This window comes from Juglans microcarpa x Juglans regia, chromosome 4S (genome assembly GCF_004785595.1).
Source record: "Juglans microcarpa x Juglans regia isolate MS1-56 chromosome 4S, Jm3101_v1.0, whole genome shotgun sequence".
NCBI classification, from domain to species: Eukaryota; Viridiplantae; Streptophyta; class Magnoliopsida; order Fagales; family Juglandaceae; genus Juglans; species Juglans microcarpa x Juglans regia.
Window position 1 is genome coordinate 3,366,321 of NC_054601.1, and position 15,828 is coordinate 3,382,148.

At 35.9% G+C, this 15,828-nt stretch overlaps 2 protein-coding genes across 2 annotated transcripts; one reads left to right on the plus strand and one right to left on the minus strand.

The window, feature by feature from the left end:
* Positions 1-1,127: 1,127 nt before the first annotated feature.
* On the plus strand, positions 1,128-9,856 carry LOC121262820 (pumilio homolog 6, chloroplastic-like). The gene is given in 11 exon segments (XM_041165442.1): positions 1,128-1,377; positions 2,216-2,902; positions 3,180-3,795; positions 3,798-4,566; positions 4,655-4,796; positions 4,939-5,046; positions 5,677-5,889; positions 5,986-6,096; positions 6,779-6,973; positions 7,580-7,751; positions 9,463-9,856. Coding segments are annotated over 10 exon segments (2,973 nt in total). The 5' UTR covers positions 1,128-1,377; positions 2,216-2,278; the 3' UTR covers positions 9,486-9,856.
* Positions 9,857-10,352: 496 nt separating this feature from the next.
* Positions 10,353-14,159, minus strand: LOC121263066 (18S rRNA (guanine-N(7))-methyltransferase RID2). Its single transcript, XM_041165849.1, is given in 10 exon segments — positions 10,353-10,768; positions 10,900-11,035; positions 12,043-12,195; positions 12,386-12,435; positions 12,536-12,592; positions 12,830-12,885; positions 12,993-13,076; positions 13,545-13,620; positions 13,902-13,972; positions 13,975-14,159. Coding segments are annotated over 10 exon segments (873 nt in total). The 5' UTR covers positions 14,000-14,159; the 3' UTR covers positions 10,353-10,603.
* Between the last annotated feature and the right edge of the window lie 1,669 nt (positions 14,160-15,828).

Sequence of the window (15,828 nt, forward strand, 5' to 3'; positions counted from 1 at the left end):
TTATTTTTTTAATTGAGAAGTGCTATCTATTACAGTCACAAAAAAATAAACCTATAAATTGACATGACTTAATATGATACGTTAAATCTATTTTATAATAAAAATAATTTATAATCTAATGTATCACATGAAGCACGTTAGTTTGTAGATTTATTTTTTTGAATCTTTTTGTGACTAAAAAACTTCTATTTTTAAATAAGTTAAAATGTGTCATTTGAGTGGATATAATTAAAAATAACCACATTCCAATAAAAAAGTGATTTTTACCAATCTTCAAAAAATATATAATACTCTGATAGACAAGATTAAGGTCTCATTTGGATAGGGAGATGAAATGAAATGGTTTTAGATGAAAATTAAAAGTTGAAAGTTGAAAATTAAATAAAATATTGTTAGAATATTATTTTTTAATATTATTATTGTTTTGGAATTTAAAAAAGTTGAATTGTTTATTATATTTTGTGTGAAAATTTAAGAAAGTTGCAATAATGAAATGTGATAAGATGAAACCGTATATGTATTCAAATGGGCCTAAAATAGTTCACTCCAACCTAATTTTGAAGGAATATCACATCTCAAAAAAAATTGATGAACTAAATCTTAAACGAGATTAGAGTCGACTCTGCTTAACTCAATGTATCTCTAATTCCATTTTCAATTCAAGTGATCTATAAATCACTTTGTATCTAACTCAAAATGTCTAAATATTGCTTGAAATAAAGTGAAAAAATATTGAGAGGTCAGAAAATCATATAACCATGTTTTCTATTATCCATTTAAACTAAAACATATCTATTTTCTTGGGATCAAGCTTCTTGACATCAGTGTTATTTTATTTTTGATATCGGAGGAGGAGGCTCCAACTTGAGTCTCCCATTTACCCGGTGTTATCTACTTAAAAGACCTTGACTTCTTGGCATCGATGTTGGGATACATGCAAGAACAGCTAATTCATTTATATGCTTTTAACATGATATGAACAAAGATGAAAAAGGTGCTTTTCACACGTGTCATTGATACCGTCTTATTATGCATCTCAATGCTAGATTCATACGTATACCTTTTGCCACTTTCCTAGATTTTGTTGTGTCCCTCTCCTGCCCGATGCCCGTAAAAGATCAACAACTCCCCAACAGACAAAAGTCGCAAAACCGAAACATAACTGGGACATAGCAAACTCTTTTCTGGAACTAGCCGTTCTCTTTCTCCTTTAGTCCTTTTAGCAAGCTTCAACCTTCTTCCCAAATATACCCCTGTTGGGCCAAATATATATATTCAGAGCAACCCATATCTCTGTCTGTCTCTGTCTCTCTCTATAGAAAGAATCTAGGGTTTGAAACAGTGAGAAACAGTGAATCTTGCCCCATCGGTTTCTTGGTTAGAGAATCTTCACCATTTGCTCATATCTGTTTTGTCAAATAGTGTAGTTGGGGGGTTTCAAAGTTGCAACCTTTTTTCTCTGTCTGTTCTGCAACTATATCTTGGAGGGTTTTTGACCTTTTTTATGTATATGCTTGCTTGAATTTTAGTGGGTTTCCCCCAGTGTTTGCATATGCTTGAATTGGCCTGTTGAAATTTACGTTTAGGTTGGAATGCTTGTTTTGAGGGGGGCTGCACTCGATTATGATTGTGTGTCTGTGTGAGACTCTGGGTGACTATGGATTTGATTAAGTCTTTTCTCTTGCCTCTTGTTTGGGTTTTTGAGGAAGCTGAGATAAATAGAAGGAAGTTTTGAATTTTATGTTATTCGTTGTTTGGGATTACCGGAATAATGAGGAGGTCGTATTGCCTAGACCGAGTTAAGTGTTTGTTTTGCACGGATTTTTCTTGGATTTTTCTAGCAACCAACCAGAGGGCTGAAGTTCATAATTCACCAGAGGGTTAAAGCTTATGTATTTAGCAGTGCGCACATACGAAAGTTCTGCGGATATTGGGATTGAGAACATGTTGTTTTATTGGTCCCGACCCCTTTCAATAAACGCACTCCTGATATTTAATGAGTTTATTGGATGTAACTATTTTATTATTTCTCAATTGAAGTCTACTAAAGTATGCTTTGTTCTAGTTTTTTAAGCTATAAACCTACATATTTTTCCTTTGAACACAGTGCACCTATTTGCGATGTAATTGAAGCATATAATATAATGTGTTTTCTCTCATAATTATGCTTGATTTGTTCTCCTCATTTGATGTGCAATCAATGGTGGGTTTTCAGGAGACCATGTGAGAGTTCCTGATACTAGTAGGAAAGAAAGGAGCATATCAATCTTCCTGTAGTATGGCAACGGAAAGTCCGATCAGAATTTCAGAAACTAGCGGGAAATGGCCCTCCCATCAGGAGGCTGCTACCTTTGCGGCGTCATCTGCTAGCATGGCAGCAGAGGATTTGGGGTTGCTTCTGAAGGGCCATAGGTTTCATGGCAGGGGGAGGGATGTGGTCCCGAATCGAAGTGGAAGTGCACCGCCAAGCATGGAAGGTTCATTTTTGTCCATTAATAACCTTTTTTCCCTGCAGACTTTTAACTCGAATGCAAGCTTGGCAAGTCTAAACAGTGCTATTCAAAACCATGAGTCTAAGGAAGAACTGCGTGCTGATCCAGCTTATTTGGCTAACCTAAACCCTAGGCTTCCCCCTCCACTCATCTCATCAGAGAATCACGGCACCATACGCCACAACGGTAGTTTTGGCAATCACTGGCCATTGACTTCTGTTGATGATAGTGGCAATGGTTCTCTGCATATGTCTCACGGAACCCTTTCTACCCAATATGAAGAGTGTGAAGATGATCAGTCACCCCAAAAACCTTCTGATGATTGGGTAGATGAGACAAGTGGGTTTTGGTCTGTGCAGGAGGTGGGTTCCTTGGCAAGTCGACACAGAAATGTAGTGGATTTAATACAGGTAAATCTTTGGTATTTGAATATGTCATTCCCGGAAATTGGACCAATTCTAACCGGCTCCCCCCCCCCCCCCCCCCCCCCCCACCCCCCACCCACACACACACACACACACACTCTCTCTCTCTCTCTCTCTCTGATGAATTACACATCTACCGCACTGAAAACCTTGATTTTTCTTCCCGTGGGTGTAAGTCTCTGAGTTGTTTGGAAGTGATGAAAATCTGCTTCAAGTCTTATCCCATCATTTTTAATGTGTAATCATTGCCTCAAAATTGCAGGAAGATTTTCCCCGTACTCCATCTCCTGTATATAGTCAGCCTAATTTGTTAAGCCATGGAGTGGTAGAGGAAGCTGTTGACCACAATGTTGATTCCAGTTCCTTGTATGATCCCATTATCAGCACATCAAAAGGTGTCACATCTACTCTTGTTGCCGACGATAGAAGAGCACCATCAAATTCTGATCATTTGGATGGCACCGTTCCAAGTTCAGCATCTCCTGATCATTCAGGAAGTGGCGATGTAAATGATTTTGACATCACTAGTATTGAATCTGAAATAAAGGCTCTTAATATATCTAACCTTCCAATTCCAGAAAGTCGAAAGAATCAAGAACAATGGCAACATAGCAGCCAGAATAGTTTGTCGCAACACCAGGTACACGAACAACAAAGCAATTTATCTCAATTTCCGAAGGGCAAGTCTCAGGTGATATCTCAAGGTCTAAACTGCACATACATTGGTATGAATCAGTTTCCCCAAAATCCCAGTAAGTTTATGGCAGAGGTACAACCAGTACTACAGTCATCTGGGTTCACTCCTCCACTGTATGCAACTGCAGCGGCCTACATGACTTCAGCAAATCCTTTCTACACTAATTTGCAGGCCCAGGCTTATATTCCCCGCAATATGTAGGTGGATATCCTTTGAGTCCCTCAGTTGTTCCTCCGTATGTTGCTGGGTACCCTCCTCATGGCGCTGTTCCTCTTGTTGTTGATGGAACTGCTGGTCCAAGCTATACTGCTCAAACTTCCGGGGTTTCAGCTGGGGGAAACATGGCACATGGAGCTGATATGCAAAATTTAAGTAAGTTCTATGGACAGTTTGGTTTTCCACTACAACCTTCTTTTGGTGATCCTATGTATATGCAATACCATCAACAGCCTTATGGTGAGGCATATAGTGGTATTTCTGGGCAGTTTGATCCGCTGGTATCTAGAGGTAGTGTTGATCTTGGGAGCCGTGTTAGGGCTCTTGATTCGCAGAAAGGATCCAACATTGCTAGTTATTTAGATGACCACAAATTCCATCAGATAAATGGAGGCCTGAGTAATATAAACCCAAGGAGAGGGGGGATGATGAGTTCTAATTATTATGGAAGCCAACCAAACATGGGTTTTCTGATGCAGTACCCAAACTCGCCCCTTGCTAGTCCAGTTTTACCCGGATCGCCTGTTGGTGGAATTGGTGTTCCTGGGGGCAGAAATGAAATGAGATTTACTCCAGGTTCCAGTAGAAATGCTGGCATATATCCCGGATGGCATGGTCCAAGGGGCTTTGAGAGTTTTGATGACCCTAAAATATATAATTTTCTTGAAGAGTTGAAATCAGGCAAAGGTCGCAGATTTGAGCTGTCTGATATCGTGGGACATATTGTTGAATTCAGGCAAGTTTCACTTTATTCAATTTTCTTTTCATGTGATACTTCATTTCTTTGCATTGTAAAGTAAGTCATCATGAATTTCTTACTCCAGTGCTGATCAACATGGGAGTCGATTTATTCAGCAGAAGTTGGAAAATTGTAGTGTTGAAGATAAGGCATCTGTATTTAAAGAAGTTCTCCCACATGCTTCCAAACTAATGACTGATGTTTTTGGTAACTATGTTATTCAGAAGGTAAGTTCCTGATATGCACCTATAAAAAAAAAAGTTTCTGATACACAAAACAATGCAAAAAATTTTCTGTAAACTTATTTCTAATACGCTTATTCCCTTAATGTTTTTATTTCCTGTTTACTTGTTCTTTTGTGTGCTTCAGTTTTTTGAGTATGGAAGCCCTGATCAGAGGAAGGAACTTGCAAATCAACTTACAGGGAAGGTGTTACCTTTAAGTCTGCAGATGTATGGCTGTCGTGTAATTCAAAAGGTATGTCTGCATTTGTATTCACTTATGTTATCCTGCAGCATTAATATGGATCTGTGCTTATTCATGTGCTGTTTCCATACACTTTAATACCCTTTTTTGCTGTAAAAATAATCTTTGGTAAGCAGAGTTGGCTCTTACTTCATTGAGTGGTGGTGTTGTGTGTGTAAGCAAAATTGGGAAAGCATTGGCTATCTTATGCTTCATAGCGAGGTGCCTAGGGATTTATGGGTTTTGATATTCAGCACCCGTGGGATCGTGTAGGCCATGCCCCAACAGGTGGTGGAGTCCTTCCAGAGTCATAGAAATATAGAAGTTTGGAGGACAGTTTCTTTGTGATTAATTTGGTGTTTTTGCAATGTATGTAATATATTTGAAGACCTTGAGAGGATGGTGACAGAGTTAAAAGCCTTAATATTTAACACCCTTTATATTTGGATGGCTGCACAAAACTGCTCCCAGGTTTCTAGCCTTCTAGATACCTAGGATTTTTCCTATATTTCTTCTCATCACTAGTTGGCCGCATAGTTTTGTACACTTCTTGTGTACTTTGGTCGCGTCCTTTTATGCTTTGAATAAGATTACATTATTTATTAAAAATAAATTAATTAATTTGATTCTATACCGCTCTAGGCACTTGAAGTTATTGAGCTTGAACAGAAAGTACAGCTTGTTCGAGAGCTGGATGGACACGTTATAAGATGTGTTCGTGATCAAAATGGTAATCACGTGATACAAAAGTGCATTGAGAGCATTCCAACAGAGAAAATCGGGTTTATCATATCTGCTTTTGGGGGCCAAGTTGCGGAACTTTCTATGCATCCTTATGGTTGCCGTGTCATACAGGTAATGTTAAACTTGAATAGTGGAAGCACTTCCTCTGTCCTTTCCTTTGGCCCTCTGCATAACACTAAGAAGCTGTTTCATGATGATTTGTTGTAGAGAGTTCTAGAGCATTGTACTGATGACCTGCAATGTCAGTTTATTGTGGATGAGATCTTGGAGTCTGTTTGCACTCTTGCTCAGGACCAGTATGGAAATTATGTAACCCAGGTTAGTTTATTTTGTTAGTGCCGCGACACTTGTAAGTTTCTTCTCTGCCTCTCTCTTTAAATCCCTCCTTGACACTTGTAAGCTGCCTTTTATGGCTTTATATACTTGCTGGGGATTAATCTAGTTCTTGGGGGCAATTTTGTGCTGCTGTAATTGGATTGGTGTTAATCTTTCATAGAATGACACAAAGGGATGGTATTTTTCTATATAGTCAAAGAATGTCTTTTTTTTTTTTTTTTTTTTTTTTTTTTTTTTTTAAGTATATAGTCAAAGAATGTCATTCATGGTTTTTGGGAGTTTTAAAGATTACTAGTTCTTGGTCTTTGAAAAATGATTTACTCCATTGATTGATATTTTCCTTTTGGCCGGGAAGCTCTTTGCATAGAAATAGTAAGGAAAATCATGTGGTCATTAAACATTAGCCAAAAACGAAGTAAAAGGGAAAAGAACCCTTTGGTTTTTGGTCCTTGTCACTTTCAAAGAATCAATGTGATTTTAGATGTGGTAGCTTTTAGATGCTTTTGCAGATGTATGTGATTTTATATTTGTTTGTGTTATTTGTCTTTGTGGAATTTATTTTACATTTTGAACTGTGTACCTGAAGTTATTTTCCTCCATTTCTTCTGGTGTATTCGAGTCAATTGGTGGATGGTAATGCAATGCTTTTGTTGATTATTTTCAGCATGTATTGGAGAGGGGAAAGCCTCAAGAAAGAAGTCAAATTATGAGCAAGCTCTCAGGGCATATTCTTCAACTGAGCCAGCATAAATTTGCTTCAAATGTCATTGAGAAATGTTTGGAGTATGGTGGCCCCGCTGAACGGGAACTGTTAATTGGAGAAATCTTTGGGCATGATGATGGAACTGATAATTTATTGGTAAGTCAAACTAGATTTTGTATTTTTATTGGGCTTATATACGTTAATACATGCATGTGTTTTACTACTCTCTGGAAAATATGATATAAATTGAAATGAATTTAGTCATGGAAGTGATAATGTGTTGTATCCTTTAGCTTAAAAATTTTATGCTTGAGCTTTTTTTGTTTTTTTAACTCTTGTATACATCCTATATACTCGGGCTTTGCCTGATCTTTTATTCTCATTAATAAAATTTCTTACTTATAAAAAACTTTGTGCTTTTTTAATCATTTGTAATTGTGTTCTTTGGCTTAAAATGTGAGTCCTCTTGGACCAATCATGTTTTAGTTCAGTATTTAGTTACTGTACGTCTATTGAGGTTTATATACATGTTCATTTATAAATACTGGGCCTGTGCATGATGATAATTCTGCCTCTCCTTCTCATTACCTTGAAGTTTTGTTGCATAATCAGCAATAAGGCTTTCCATGGTGTTATTAGGAGAGTTGTTGAACAGCTCTTGATGTGATGTAGTCTACATGAATTATAAAGTCAAATCTGCTTTTGAATTGCTTTGCTGTAGGACAATTTCTTTTCTGCTTGCTTATATTTGACATCTTGTAGACAATGATGAAGGACCAATTTGCAAATTACGTGGTTCAGAAGATTCTTGAAATATGTTCTGATAATCAGCGGGCCATATTGCTTAGTCATGTAAGAGTTCATGCTCAGGCTTTGAAGAAATACACTTATGGGAAACACATTGTTGCTCGATTTGAACAGCTATTCGGAGAAGGTATGTACATATAGGGATAAAATAAACAAGAATGCACTTATTTTGTGTTGGTGGGAGAGTTTTTTGATAATCCATCCCTTATGTATGTGTTAGCCCACTAGTCAAAAAACTTGTCCACCTTTCAGTTGTATTTTCTTAGTTGTCATTTACACCCTGTCAACTCTGCTCCCCCTCATAATTTTTTAGCGCCATTTTCTTGAACATGATATCCTTTTGCTAACTGCTTTCAACTTTGGATATGAAAAACTTCTGAAACATTTGAGGCACATGAATAGCTATCTGAAAAGGCTACAAAGATTATATATGTGGTGGTAGATTAGTATGTTTATGCACTGCAATCAAATTTAATATGAGTGAAATAGGGGTTTTGAGTGCAGTGCGGAAGCTGTTCTGCTCTGAATAAATGTGTAGTTTTATGAAAAGTTACAAGGACACTCTTTATAAGAACCAAAAGGATTGGAAACTTGATAGGAAACTAGGAAGGATTCTCTTTAGTCTTTTCTCATGTTCTTGTCATGGGGAATTATTCTTCTTTGAATAGATGTGGCACTTCCCAATGAATTAATGAAAAGACTTATTTAAGTAGCAAGAACATGAGGAACGTAAATGAGCAACCTTAAAATGGTCCTGGCCTGAAGAGACTTATTGGAAAGAGAGAAAAATACGACTTTATATTACTTTTTTTGTTTTTGTTTATTTTCCTTTTAATTGTTCTTAAGGTAATATGTAACGTTCTAATAGAAGGCCCAAACCACATGGTCTATACTCCAAAAGAACTAGTCAATAATACAATTGGAGCCTCATTGGAACTTTATAAAGAGCAAGAACTTCTCATTCTCAAGCAATGTGGGATCTCATTCACTACCTACCCTTATCCTTATCATATGGAGTATCACAATCTCCCCCTTTAAATTTTCAACGTCCTCGTTGGGCTTGTCCGTTGTAGGTGGCACTGCTCAAGTCCCACATTTCTGGTTGGGGTAGGTTCTGATACCATTTGTAACGCTCCAATAGAAGGTCCAAACTATATGGCCTATACTTCAAAAAGATTTGTCAATGATACAATCTCATTGGAACCTTATAAAGAGCAAGAACTTCTCATTCCCAAGCAATATGAGATCTCATTCATCACATACCATTATCCTTCTCATATGGGGTATCGCATAATATGGTAATTAGACTTTGAGTCTTTAGGATTTGGCTGATTTTGTGGGCAGTTTTACCAAGACACCGTACTTCTTTAATGTGGTTGGAATGTCTCGAACCCCATTAATTTAAGTATAGGGGTTGATTAACTTTGGGCCTAGAAATTATGTCCAGGAGTTTACTTGAAGATTGCTTGTATGTATGACTCTGGTTATGCAGGTTTTGGAGGGAATAAAGTTTCAAAATTGAAATCTTTAGTTTCTTTTTCTTATTCATCCTTCTGTATATTCAATCTTGAGCCCCATGGCTGGCGTGATTACCATTTATAGACAGAAATCAAATCTGCAAATCTTCTTAGCTTATGAGGGTACTATAAGTTTCATAGGTCATGTTTGCAGGTTCTTCTGTATTCTTCTTGTGTGCTTGGGCTATTTCTTATGAAATTTTTATAAAATCTTTGATTACTTATTAGATTACTTATTAAGAAACATAAGTCCACCAAGCGCTAGATCACTCTCTCAAAGGAGCTTCATCTCAAATTGTCTTTGTTCCTTTCCTCATGCAGAAAATCCTACATCTGGATCCTGATGCGAAAACTGGGGAATCAGCCAGGGCTCTTGCCTGTGCTGCTTTGGCATGTATTTCTCGCTTCAGTGGAAAGAAAGGAATGGCATGAGAATTGTAGTTGCTTCTCGAGAGGGCCTTCCAATTGTCTCATTTATGGAAATTCGGTAAGCTTCCACCTAAGGAAGCTTCAACCAGTTTAATTATTACTGAAACAGGTCGATGTTGTAAAGTGACTGAATATATGTACATGTTAAAAGGTGTGGTTTTATATCTTTACTGTAGGGTGATTGGTTTAGATTGCAATGCAAGGGTAATTATTTGGAAGGAAATCCTTCCTGGGTTGTAGAAATTATTTACTGGTGTGTGGTTTTTAAAAGAAACTTACTTGTGTAGTCAGTACTTTACATTTGCAACTATAGAAAAGTGGCAACCCAGGTTTACTCTCTTATAGTCTTCATGGGTGGAATGCAATTAAGGTCACCTTTTGGGTATGAGCCGTATTTGGGTTTCTTCTCAAATTAGATGAGAATTAGGTTGGAGCAACTGCATCTAGCTAAATACAGGAGATCAAGTCTGGTGTTAATCCTGCTGCGAAGTCGTCATTATCATATCTTTATTTTAACTTTTAATGAAGGTAGGATTTGTTAGATCTTTGTTCATTCTTATTTCTTACGGATGTTTTAGCAATAGTAGCCTATTCAGATGGCTAATTGCTCAGCTTCAGCCCTCAACCCTGTACTCACACCTCAGCATTTTTGGAAATAAACTTTGAAATCTTGTCTATACTGAATTGTTTGGATTCCACAAATCAATAACCGTGCACGATGGAATCAAATACCTTTTTTTGCAAGTATAAACAATGCTTTGAGGAATCAAATACTCAAAAGGTTTTTAACAAACCACAGAAAACATTTCAGTTTTCTATTGGATAAACAAAAATGCCAAAACCATTTTATCTACGATGTTCCTCGGCATCCCTCATATAGCAGGGCAGATTAAAACAGTAATGTTTAACATCACATCTCATGCTTGCAATGGACCCCTAGATGCCCCTGATGAGAACAAATGCCTCGGTAAACACAATATCTAAGCACCAAAGAGAACACCCTTTTAACACAATATAGGCCTGGTGTAACTAATCAGAAGCGAGGCTTTCGTTTTCGAGCTGTGTATTTTGTATCCAGAGGTACCTCATCCCCCCTTCTCCTCTTTTGTTCTTTCTTCCTCAGTATCCATTCTCTCCCTTTCCCTTTCTTGGTTAATTTTTGTTTTTTCCTGGGTCTGTGCCTGTCTGAGATGCAGACCTACATGACAAAAATAAATAGATTATATGTGTATTAAAAAATTATCAGCACAAACAAAAATAAAATGAAAAAATTAGTCACGTTTGGGTATCTACAGGGAGGGAGGGCGAGAGAAATTCAGAAAAACTCACCGTCTGTTCTGCTTCATCATCACTGCTCTCATCCTCCGAGCAACTCTCCCCATCTTCACCTTTTCCCTTCGGAACAGATGTGCTTATAGATGGTGGACCGCAAGTGAGGACAAGGTATTCTTTTCTTCTCTTAGTACTGTTATAACGAACCATGCTCAAGTCAGTGAACCATAGAAGATTCCAGGAACAAAATGCAATTAGGCTGAACTTGAGATGTTTTACTTCAAATTTTCTATTAAAATTTATCACCTGAACATTCATATCCCAAATGAATGCTAGTCATAGTATAATATATTCTCAGAAAATCCACTAAAGCAAATTTGAGCTAGTCATTCAATTTTACACCCACCTCTATTAGGAAACAATATGTTACTGGTTAAGAAGAAAAGGGGCTGGTGAAAAGCTACACACAGGGTATTATGTGAGAATATGAGTTGTAAACTGCTATAATCTTTGCAGTAGACAATAATACCATGACACGGATAACACATATCAAAGTTTAAAAAGATGGCAAACTCCTGTCACGTCACATAACCAATAAGTCAACAATTAATTGGTTCAGAAGTTTCTATCTTTCGATATACCATACACTTTGAGTTAGTTCCATAAAATGAAACAGAACAAACTTGATGATTATAATTTCTTTAGGCTATATACGTGTGTGCGCGCGCATGTATACAGAAACCTCATTGAGCTTCATGATATTCTCTTCATTTCTTTTCTCAGCCAGGGCAGGTCATGTTTTAACAAGAAAGGTGTCCAGCGAAACATAAAAGAAATTATCCAGATCATTAGGATTTCTGGGAGTAAACAAGATTACACTGGTAATCTTGATAGAAACTTCCACAGCAAGACTGTGGAGAAGCTTGCATACACATTACTTATTACTTCAAACAAAATGAGGAATACCTAAATCTAACGCGTAAAGTGAGAGTAGATACTTTGTGTCATGAGTCTGTTTGCGTGCAACTTAGCATAATGGGTAACTTTATGACAAGAATAGAGGAGCATAACAAGGGAATTAAAAAATAAAACCTTGAACTTGTGTCTGCTCCAAATGCTTTTATCATATGAACAGCAACCATTTTCACATGCAAGAAGACTAGTTTATTATAAGATTGACCAAATAGATCATTTGCATACCTGTGTGGAAAATCCACAACCATACCACCAGCAAATCCAGCACGCATTGCAAAGCTCAAAATCAATTCACGCTGGGCTAGATTTTCAGGATATAATTGAAACACTGCTCTGGCCCCCCTGGCTAAGCATCTGTATAATGATCCAAAGAAAGCCCTAACAAAAGATTGAGCCAAACACATCAATAGATTCAATACTACAGTAAAAGAAGCATAACAGCATGGATCATGCTTATCTCCAAGGTAGAGCAAGAAAAGAAAAACCAAAAGATAAATACGTGCATATTTCATTGTAATTACAGCACATCATTTTACCACAACAGTGATATATAAGAATGGGAACATACTTCAATCTTAGTCGTGGATCGTGAGAGGTCTTGTCAGCATTGCATAACCACTGCATTGCCAACTCAAAACACGGAAACAATGAGCAAAATACTTCAGGTGGATTTTTAAATTACATTTGTTTCTTTTCAAAACCAAAACAGAAGGCAAACCTGAACAGCAGAGATACTGATGGCCCCATCCATTACCCCAGGACGAAGTCCCAGGCCCTGCAAAACCATTTAAAGCACATACCATGATAAATTTCAGTTGAGTTAAACCAATTGCTCATGAAGTTCAGGGCAAAAGTTTCCTACATTTTCCTTATTGCATAAAATCACTTTTTAAAATTCAGGTATTGGAAAAAAAATTCTAAGGTGAACTGAATCAACAAATGTGCTAATTGAACCATGTCACTACCCCAGCATTAATTGATATGAATGGAAAGCTCAAACTTAGGTGAATACCTGTCCCATGTCACCAAGTAGAAGGTCACCCTCTACCTCCCGCTCCAATGCAACATCTAAATTCATGAAAAAAACTAAAATAAATAGAAAAGAAAATGGAATGAAGAACTGAGAAAGAGAGAGAGAGTATTTGCAATTTAGATCAAAACCAAATTTTGCATACCAAGCATCGACTGTGAAATATCTAGACCAAACCATTGGTGCCCATTCTCAGAGAGAGTCTCCCCACTAAGTCCTGATCCGCAACCTACAGAAAACCACAGACGTCAAAGCTAGCTTCCTCATGTTTAATTAGTCTCTTCTTGAATTTTAAATACAATATGGCAAGGCTCAAAAGCTATCTGCAACTTTGATGAAATCAAACAATATCAGAACTCTATAATTTGAAAGCTCAACTTCCTAACTCCTAATATATGATCCAAGAAGGCCTTTTCTTTTCAATATTTATATTTAGATGAAACAGAATAAGACGAGTCATTATTCTTCATTTTTTGATAGGTGAGAAAAACGAAATATCCAAACATTCAAATGCCTGAACCTAATGAAACAGTCTACCCACTTGATTCGCATTCTTTTCGAAGTACCACCAAAACAAATGAACACGCGTTTCAGTACCCATTTTTTCCCAATTTAAGCAGTCTATCATTAACCCCTGAAAACCACTTGTATTTAAAACACATTCTTGTACGGACAGAGATAGAGAAAGAGAGTTTACCAATGTCAAGGAGCAATCTGGGCACTCCATCATCAGGCAAAGCAAGAAGCTCCAATGCTCTCTCTGACAACTTTGCCTTTTTATCATCACCCACAACAACATCATCATAGATAAAAAAAAAAACCCCCAACTTGCCAATTCAGAAAAACACATGCACCCTCCATTTGATTACAAGGAAAAGCATAGCATAAAAAAAAAAAAAAAAAAAAAAAAAAAAAAAAAAAAAAAAAGAAGAAGAAGCCCTAGTTCCCAGAAATTATTTCAAGTAATTTCGGTGCCAGGGAAACAAGAATTTCCACTCTTCATCACAATTTTTTCTAGGGAACCAAACACAGAGTGGGATGGGGAATGTGGTACCTGAATTTCCATTATGCGAGAAGAGGAGGTGTACTTCCGAGCCTCAACATCGTTATAGAATATCTCAGGGGCGCTTGAACCTCAGGCCTCGACGACATGACCACCGACAGAAGTTGAAAGCCGAAGATTAAACCCTAGATAGTGAGCAGAAGAGCTGCAAGTTAGGATTAAACTGGAACGCTAAAGAAACCCTTAAGGACTAAAAAGTAAAACCCTACAGGGCTACTATGAGTTCGGGTCGGGCTAAGAGATTGGGACCGGTTTAAAAGTCCAAATGAAATACGAAACTTAAGAAAATATCGTTAAAATATTATTTTTTAATATTATTATTATTTTAAAATTTAAAAAAATTAAATTATTTTTTAAAAAAGATAAATTATTTATTATATTTTATATAAAAATTTAAAAAAATTATAATAATAATATGAAATAAGATGAAATAATAAACACTCTCATAATTCAAACGATACTTGATTTTTTTGACACGTGAGGTGCCGTAATTGACTCTAGAAGGAGTGGGACTTAGCCAAACCGGATCAAATCCGAATCGCATTTTTTTTTCTTTTTTAAAAAAGGCAGCTAATTAGATTTATTTGGAATGAAAACAAATATATGGATTATTATTGAGATTACCAAATTCTAAATTCCAAGATTAATGTTATATGAAATACTACTATTTCCCTGGGTTTTATTATATTCTAAATTGTACCATAATTTGAGTTAGATATATATTACCCTTAGATGCACAATCACCTTTAGATAAAAAAAAGACAGTTAGATACTTGATGACAGTTAGATCAAAATATGGTTAAGTAAAAATAAACATTAGATAAAATTACTTTTACATAAAAAAATAAACTCTTTAGAGAAAATGCTAGTTACATAAAAATATGTTAAGATAAAATAATAAATATTACTTTGGGATTTCAAAATTATGACAGTTGGATATGTTGAATAAGAGAATAAATAAAATATTAAAAACATTATTTTAATGTTTAGCCAAACGTATTGATTATTCAATGTGTAACGTATAAGAAGTACGTCAACATAAAATAACTAAAATGGCTTTTGGAGCTAAGTTTTAACTATAACCTTAAACAAACCCAATGAGGTTTGGTTAAATATTTTTGTAATTAAATAAAGAGATTTCTTCTTTATCACAAGATCAACTATATGCTAGTTCTTATTTCAGTTGAGTGAAAAAGAGCATCGAGATGAATTGCTCAAGTATTCTCCAGTTTTCATTGTTCATGTGATGTCTCATTTCATCTCATATAATTATTATAATTTTTTTAAATTTTCATACAAAATATAATAAATAATTTAATTTTTTTAAATTTTAGAATAATAATTATATTAAAAAATTATATTCAACAATATTTTATTTAATTTTTAACTTTTATCTCATTTCATCTGTATAACCAAACAAGATTATGCTGTTTATTGTACTACTACGTTACTTCCATCGTACTGTGTTAGTGTGTATTGTTGATCGACTATTAGATCAATTATTGTTTTTTCACAATAATAAATTTAAGAATTGATGGAATATATTTCACCCGCGTAGTAAAAATAGGAGTGAAATTAAATATATATTATTTTCCTTTTCATATTATAATGACATCTTTATCTCTCAGGAGTCAATGAAAATACTTCATTGAAAATTGTAGCTCGTGGCTTTTATCCCTTTTTCGTTTTGTTCATGGATTTGTGTGCTAATTGCTAAATGGCTGGTTAGCGACAACGGGGAAAAACACCATAATGTTACATCAATGCCTCTTTGAATTTCTTTTAAGCTGCTCATTAATAATCCTATCTTATATTGTTATTTGTACAGTAAGAACTATTGGGTACCTAAATCTGTTAAATTAACACGACTCTAGAAAAAAATGTTTCTCTTAATTATTCGTGTATGTGAGTACACATA